The 7938-nt window shown below is 39.2% G+C and overlaps 1 protein-coding gene across 3 annotated transcripts; it reads left to right on the top strand.

Moving 5' to 3' along the window:
- On the top strand, positions 1–7503 carry LOC18605695 (ABC transporter C family member 10). 3 transcript variants are annotated; one of them, XM_007038855.2, is made up of 13 exons: positions 211–441; positions 799–864; positions 1223–3307; positions 3500–3820; positions 3898–3984; positions 4099–4686; positions 4769–4933; positions 5077–5371; positions 5530–5744; positions 5827–6132; positions 6231–6294; positions 6377–6616; positions 7004–7503. In XM_007038855.2, exons 3-13 carry the CDS (start codon positions 1250–1252, stop codon positions 7114–7116), a joined length of 4452 nt encoding a protein of 1483 aa, XP_007038917.2. In that variant the 5' UTR covers positions 211–441; positions 799–864; positions 1223–1249; the 3' UTR covers positions 7117–7503. The 3 variants fall into 3 exon arrangements, with proteins under 3 accessions (XP_017972862.1, XP_007038917.2, XP_017972861.1); XM_018117373.1 differs by lacking the exons at positions 211–441; positions 799–864 and adding an exon at positions 1–203; XM_018117372.1 differs by lacking the exon at positions 799–864.

Here is a 7938-nt window from a genome sequence, read left to right as displayed (position 1 = left end):
GCGAAGGTGCACGTCTCCTTAAAATTGTCATCAATGGGATGGTAACAGTAAAACACGCGCACTTGTTTAAGGCAGGAGGAAAACAAGAATCCGACATTTAAGAGACGTGAGCCATGACGACATCAGACTTTGATCCATCTCCTTCACTCTCTCGATGCGTCCCGACCATTTGACAAATATATGTCATTTTCTTCCATTCGCAGGTGTTCGATTTCTGTTCCTCATTTTCATTCTCTTTTGTTTCGCTAGCTGTTTCGTAACAGTGGCGTAACACTGCAAAAACAAGTGTGAATGAATTAATCAACAATTTCGATCTTTCTTCTTCTTCTTTTTCTGGGGAGGAAAATGAAGTTGAAAAACAAATCCTAATAAATTAACTTTTTCTGTAATACGAGGAGACACTTTTTGAGAAGATTTCGGGTTTTGTGTAATCATTTCCTGGTTAGTTTTATGTTTGTTTATTAATTCCTTTCGTAAAAGAAGAATAAAAGGGGTTGGGTTTGGGGCAGTTATTTCCATTCATCATTGCTTTGAATGCTTCCCTCCGGCTTTACAATTAACCGCATTTAATCGATTTCATAAGCATTGTTTTTTCTTTAGTTATATTATACAATCATGCAGTTACCAAGTCGGACTTTTTACAGCCTGCTCATGAACCCACGTTGAAATTTTCTTATTTTAACATAACGAGAAACGTTTTTGATGATTGACGGTTTCTCCTTTGTTGCTTTCTGGGATTTTGCTTTTAGGTAACTTTTGGTTTTGATTTGCTTCGACTTGAATTGGTTTCTGTGATAGGAGCATTTACACAAGAGTCTTTTGGAAACCATTTACTGAGTTCCTCGTCTTCTGACCAATTGATAGGTATGTTACTTGAGAGTTCAAATCTTGAGTTCTTCCCCTAAATCAGTGGTCAGTCAATTCTTTTTTATGGCCATTAATGTTTTGCTTTTCGTTTGCCTTCAAAGAATCTTTCTACTTCTAATGATAGCCCGCCGGTTGCAAGCTATCTTGCTTGCTCTTTAAAGATCCTTTTTATTTTATTACTTTACATTCTTTTTGGAGTGGGACAGTTGGACTTCATAGTTGCTTATTGACTTTTTTACTGTAAAGTATTCTTAGAATTGATTAAAGTTTCTTTTTTCTGTTTGATGTTTTGAAGATCTTATGTCCTACTACTCTACTAATTTCTTACTGTAAGGTATTCTTGTGGTATATGCAGGTTTGAAGATCAAGGAAAAGAGCAAAGATGGAGCATTTATGGACTATGTTCTGTGGGGAACCTGCTTGTTCAGATAGTGATGGAAAGCCATGCAATTCTACCTTTTGGCATCTCACTCATCCCTCTTCGTGCATTAATCAAGCGATGATAATTTGTTTCGATATTCTGCTTTCAATCATGCTGTTATTCAACATGATTCAGAAGTCATCATCGAAAACAGTTGGCATTCCTGCTCGCTTTCGACATCGTTCTGCTTTGCAGACGGCTTCTGCTGTTTTTAATGGTTGTCTTGGGTTGGTGTACCTGTGCTTTGGCATTTGGATTTTGGAAGAGAAGTTGAGGAAAACTCAGACTTTATTGCCTTTCAATTGGTGGTTGCTAGCACTGTTTCAGGGCTGCACATGGTTATTGGTGGGTTTAACTGTGAGCCTTAGGGGTAATCGGCTTCCCAAGACACCACTTCGTCTACTGTTGATTCTCGCATTAATATTTGCAGTAATTCTTTGTGTTTTATCCATTTTTGCTGCTATTCTGAACGAAATAGTCACAGTAAATATAGTTTTGAATGTTCTGTCATTACCTGGAGCAATATTGTTGCTTTTATGTGCGTATAAGCGATATAAACATGAAGATGGTGAACAGGACACCAATGAAAATGGCCTTTATGCGCCTTTAAATGCTGAGGCCAATGGCAGTGCTAAAGTTGATTATAACGCGCAAGTTACCCCATTTTCCACAGCTGGATTCCTTAGTAAATTCTCCTTTTGGTGGTTGAATCCTTTGATGAGGAAAGGTAGGGAGAAGACTCTTCAGGAAGAAGATATACCCAAGTTACGTGAGGCAGAGAAAGCAGAAAGCTGCTATTTGTTGTTTTTAGAGCAACTGAACAGGCAAAAGCAAGCCAAACCATCATCACAGCCATCTATTTTGAAGACAATAATATTATGCCACTGGAAAGAGATTTTGGTGTCCGGATTTTTTGCTTTGGTTAAGATACTCACTGTGTCCTCTGGTCCTCTGCTTCTTAATGCTTTCATTTTGGTTGCTGAGGGAAAAGGAAGTTTCAAATATGAAGGTTATTTGTTGGCCGTATCACTCTTCTTTGCGAAGAGTTTAGAGTCTTTGTCACAAAGGCAGTGGTATTTTCGATCCAGATTAATCGGTCTGAAAGTAAGGTCTTTGCTCACTGCAGCTATATATAAGAAGCAATTGAGATTATCCAATGCTGCAAGGCTGATGCACTCGAGTGGTGAGATAACGAATTATGTTACAGTTGATGCCTATAGGATTGGAGAGTTTCCTTTCTGGTTCCATCAGACATGGACAACAAGCCTTCAGCTGTGTTTTGCTCTAATAATTCTCGTCCGTGCAGTGGGACTAGCCACGATCGCAGCTTTAGTCGTTATCATCCTCACTGTCCTGTGCAATACTCCACTTGCCAAGTTACAGCACAGGTTTCAAAGCAAGCTAATGACTGCACAAGATGAGAGACTTAAGGCTAGTTCTGAGGCTCTTATAAGCATGAAGGTGCTGAAGCTATATGCATGGGAGAGTCATTTTAAGAAAGTTATAGAAAATTTAAGGGCTGTGGAATACAAATGGTTATCAGCAGTGCAGTTGCGAAAAGCATATAATGGCTTTCTGTTTTGGTCCTCTCCTGTTTTGGTCTCTGCTGCAACCTTTGGGGCATGTTATTTCTTGAAAATTCCTCTGCATGCTAGTAATGTCTTCACTTTTGTGGCCACATTACGTCTTGTTCAGGATCCCATTAGATCTATACCTGATGTTATTGGGATCGTCATTCAAGCGAACGTTGCATTAAAGCGTGTTGTGAAATTCCTTGAGGCACCAGAGCTGCAGAGTGCAAATGTCCGGCAAAAACGCCATATGGAGAATGCCGACTTAGCCATTTCTATTAAATCAGGAGGGTTTTCCTGGGAAGAGAATTCTTCAAAATCCACTCTGAGAAACATAACTTTAGAGGTTACAATAGGGGAAAAAGTGGCTGTATGTGGAGAAGTTGGCTCTGGTAAATCAACCCTGTTAGCCGCAATTCTTGGAGAAGTCCCTAACGTCCAAGGATCTGTAAGTCATAAAATTTGATACTTTATATAAAGGATGGAATGCATTTAACCTTTTCTCTTAGCATATTGTTGCCTTTTATCTTCTTTTCTTAGCAGGTCTAAATATATATAGGTGTGCTTAATCTTGTTTCCTCTTTCATGAAGATAAAGTTAGTTTTACTGTTAGTAATCTGCTCCATTATCCAATGTGTAGATTCAAGTATTTGGAAAGATTGCCTATGTTTCTCAAACAGCCTGGATTCAGACAGGAACGATACAAGATAACATATTATTTGGGTCTGCCATGGATAGGCAAAGATATGAAGAAACGCTTGAGAAGTGTTCCTTGGTGAAGGACCTTGAGTTGATGCCCTATGGTGATCTAACTGAAATTGGTGAAAGAGGAGTCAATCTTAGTGGTGGTCAAAAGCAGCGAATTCAACTTGCTCGTGCTCTCTATCAGGATGCTGATATATATCTCTTGGATGATCCATTCAGTGCAGTGGATGCTCACACAGCTACAAGTTTATTTAATGTAACTACATTCTACTATCACCATGCAATTTGCTTTATTGTCAACTTATGTGAAAGCTGACTTATTGGTTGTTGCAGGACTATGTTATGGAAGCACTTTCAGGGAAGGCAGTTTTACTTGTGACGCATCAAGTCGATTTCCTGCCTGCTTTTAATTCTGTTTTGGTTAGTATATATTCCCCCACAATAAAAGATTGTCTGTTCTTTGTTCCCTATGAACACTCTTTCAAATCTGTTAAATAACTAAAATTTTTGTTCTAATGTTGATTTTGTTGACAGTTAATGTCAGATGGGGAGATCCTGCAAGCAGCTCCTTATCATCAGTTATTAGCTTCTAGTCAAGAATTTCAGGACCTTGTCAATGCACATAAAGAAACTGCTGGTTCTGGAAGAGTTGCTGAGGTTAACTCTTCCGATAAACATGGAACATCCACTAGAGAGATCAAGAAGAGCTATGTGGATAAACAGTTTAAAATTTCAAAAGGTGATCAACTGATCAAGCAAGAAGAAAGGGAAAGAGGAGATATAGGGTTTAAGCCATACATACAGTACCTCAATCAGGACAAAGGCTTTTTGTTCTTCTCCATTTCTGCTCTTAGTCACCTTTTGTTTGTGGGGGGTCAGATATCACAGAACTCCTGGATGGCTGCTAGTGTTGACAATCCTAATGTTAGCCCATTGAAACTGATTGCAGTTTATTTGGTGATTGGGTTTTTCTCAACACTATTGTTGCTATGTAGATCTCTTTCCATAGTTACCTTGGGTATTAGATCTTCAAAATCTCTATTTTCACAGCTACTAAATTCCCTTTTTCGTGCACCTATGTCATTTTACGACTCCACTCCTCTGGGAAGGATACTAAGTCGGGTAAGCATCCCACTAACAAAATATTGACGTAACTGAAAGTGATTCACCTAATTGACATTTATACCTTCTTACTTCCATATAGGTATCTGTTGATCTGAGCATCGTTGATCTTGATGTCCCATTCAGCTTAATCTTTGCTGTTGGGGCTACCATAAATGCCTATAGCAATCTTGGAGTTCTGGCTGTTGTTACTTGGCAAGTCTTATTTGTTTCAGTACCAGTCATCTATGCAGCAATTTGCTTGCAGGTAACACACTACGAGTTTCTTTCAAGTGATAGACTTAGCTGGGAGGAACAGTTGCTTCATCTGCTTTGAAATCTGAAAAATTCAAGATGGTATTGAGTAAATTTGACTAACCTTGAAAACTTTGTTTTTTTGGTTGTATGCAGAAATATTACTTTTCCACTGCAAAAGAGTTGATGAGGATAAATGGCACAACCAAATCCTTGGTAGCAAACCATCTAGCTGAGTCAATAGCAGGAGCTGTCACAATAAGGGCTTTTGAAGAGGAAGAACGGTTCTTTGCTAAGAATCTTCACCTCGTTGACACTAATGCTAGTCCTTTCTTCCACAGTTTTGCAGCAAATGAATGGTTGATCCAACGGTTGGAGACACTTAGTGCTACTGTTCTTGCCTCTGCAGCCCTCTGCATGGTTTTGCTTCCTCCTGGGACTTTCAGTTCTGGTTAGTATATAGTAAAATTTTATTTAAAAGGGTCTGTTAGTCACTTATACTGATTCAAGAGTCTCATGAAGAATGATATTATGACACAAATTCTTTGAGTAATATTAAGCTACTGGCTTTTCCATATCAATCTATAACACCGACTAATATTATTGCAGGGTTTATTGGGATGGCTCTTTCTTATGGTCTTTCACTGAATATGTCCCTTGTATTTTCAATTCAAAACCAATGCACTATAGCAAATTACATCATTTCTGTAGAAAGGCTTAACCAATACATGTACATACCAAGTGAAGCCCCCGAAGTGATAGAGGAGAATCGTCCTCCATCCAATTGGCCAGCTGTGGGTAAAGTGGATATCTGTGATTTGCAGGTATAATTTTTCTTGCGTTTACATATGTAAGAGAGCTTCCATCCAGCAACAACTAGTGTACTGAGAAAATATATTTAAACAGATCAGATATCGACCCGATACACCATTTGTTCTTCGAGGCATCAGTTGCACATTTCAAGGAGGGCACAAGATTGGTATTGTTGGTCGAACTGGCAGTGGGAAGACAACTCTTATAAGCGCTTTATTCCGTCTGGTGGAGCCAGCAGGAGGGAAGATCACAGTTGATGGCATCGACATCTGTACTATTGGCCTTCACGATCTTAGGTCTCGTTTTGGAGTCATACCTCAGGATCCTACTCTTTTTAATGGAACTGTGAGATACAATTTGGATCCTCTGTCCCAACACACTGACCAGGAGATATGGAAGGTAAAGTTTGAATGTCCACTATTGGCCAATGATTCCTTGCTTCCTGTTGATGCTAAGAATATTGTGAATTTAGCTGATTTTTTGTCTGCATTTTGAAGGTTCTTGACAAGTGCCAACTTCGAGAGGCTGTTCAGGAAAAAGAAGAGGGACTGGACTCCTTGGGTAAGTTTCAGAAATTTGACATGCTGTATGCTTCTTCTTTTCACGGTGACTGTTCACTGACGAAAAACAATTGGTCCTGCAGTTGTAGAAGATGGATCAAACTGGAGCATGGGACAACGGCAACTATTTTGTTTGGGCCGTGCCCTCTTGAGGAGAAGTCGGATATTGGTGCTTGACGAAGCAACTGCGTCCATTGATAATGCAACTGACTTGATTTTACAGAAAACTATTCGCACCGAATTTGCAGATTGCACAGTTATCACAGTGGCACACAGGATACCAACCGTGATGGATTGCACGATGGTGCTTGCCATCAGTGATGGTGAGTTTCTTTAATGCTGAAATCGAAAATTGACCTTTACATATGAATGCACTTTGCATTCTTTCATCTTAGCGGGCATCTTTCTATAATATGAAAAGCTCTTAAGGCAAATTTATGTGCACTAGCTTTTGATGCATGGGCATTATATTGCCTCATTTGCTGTTTTTCTGTTCCATTTTTGTTAAAACTCACCCCTTCCCTGGAATCAGTCCCTCGGACAAACAAACCCCGAGTGGCGGAACCCCCTGCTTGAGGGTCGAACAGGGCAGATAAGGGGCCGGACCTTCGCTAGTAGAATCGGCTTTAACAGTATATTTTTTCTTTTGCCCCGTTTATTATCTAGCAAAATCACAATATGAATGAGGGTTGTTTTTGTTATAATTTCAGGCAAACTTGTGGAGTACGATGAGCCAAGGAAGTTGATGGAAAGAGAAGATTCTCTGTTTGGGCAACTTGTCAAGGAATACTGGTCCCATTATCAATCTGCAGAGTCGCATTGAAGTGCTGAAAGCTTTTTCATAGGCAAACTCATTTCACCCCAGCTTGATGGAAAAGATGTGCAATTAAGAAGTAGGATGTATAAATTAAATAATAAATGTTGCTGGGTTAGAAAGGAAAAGGAGAGAGGGAGCAGAAGTTCTTGTTGTAGATTTTGCAGATGTTCTCAAGGGAATCTGCCTGGTTGGGTAACTGAAGACCTACAATACAGAGGACAGATACTATACTTGGCTTCAGAGGAAGCAGGAGAGAAACGAGATTGTCAGACTTTTCAAGAGAAAGAAAAATTATGGGCTTTGTATATGCTTTCAAACATCATTCTTCCTCGTTTCTCAAGGCAATGAAACATAATTACCTATCTTTCAACAGATCTCTACTGTTCTACTCTATTCTCTCGTCTCCTTAATTGCTTTAAACGTTTTGCTTAGAACTTCTCCAGTGCTGCTTAACTGGACAAGTGTCACCCCTAACTGCTAGATTTATCATATAGTCAGACCAAAATACACTGGACTAGCATTGCTAGGTAACATGCGTTTCTAAAGCTAGAGAACAATCTAGTTGCTTGTGATTTATTTCTAATCTACTAAGCAGTTGTACCCTGTTCTCTGAGATAATTCAAAACCATAATCCGTGAGCACTTCTCATGTTGCTGAATGGCGAGACTATACATATAGAAAAACGGTGTACCAGCAGGATATAATTTTGTTGAATGATCGGTACACTTTGGGGTTTCTTTTTGAAATGGAAATACATAGTCCAGTCAACACAAGTTCTTTGGAATGAATAACTATATGCTATTAGTTTTAGCTGCAATCACCACAAAT

The sequence above is a fragment of the Theobroma cacao genome, chromosome 3 (genome assembly GCF_000208745.1).
Source record: "Theobroma cacao cultivar B97-61/B2 chromosome 3, Criollo_cocoa_genome_V2, whole genome shotgun sequence".
NCBI lineage: Eukaryota > Viridiplantae > Streptophyta > Magnoliopsida > Malvales > Malvaceae > Theobroma > Theobroma cacao.
Note: the sequence above shows the minus strand (reverse complement) of the source record. Positions and strands in the feature narration are given on the sequence as shown.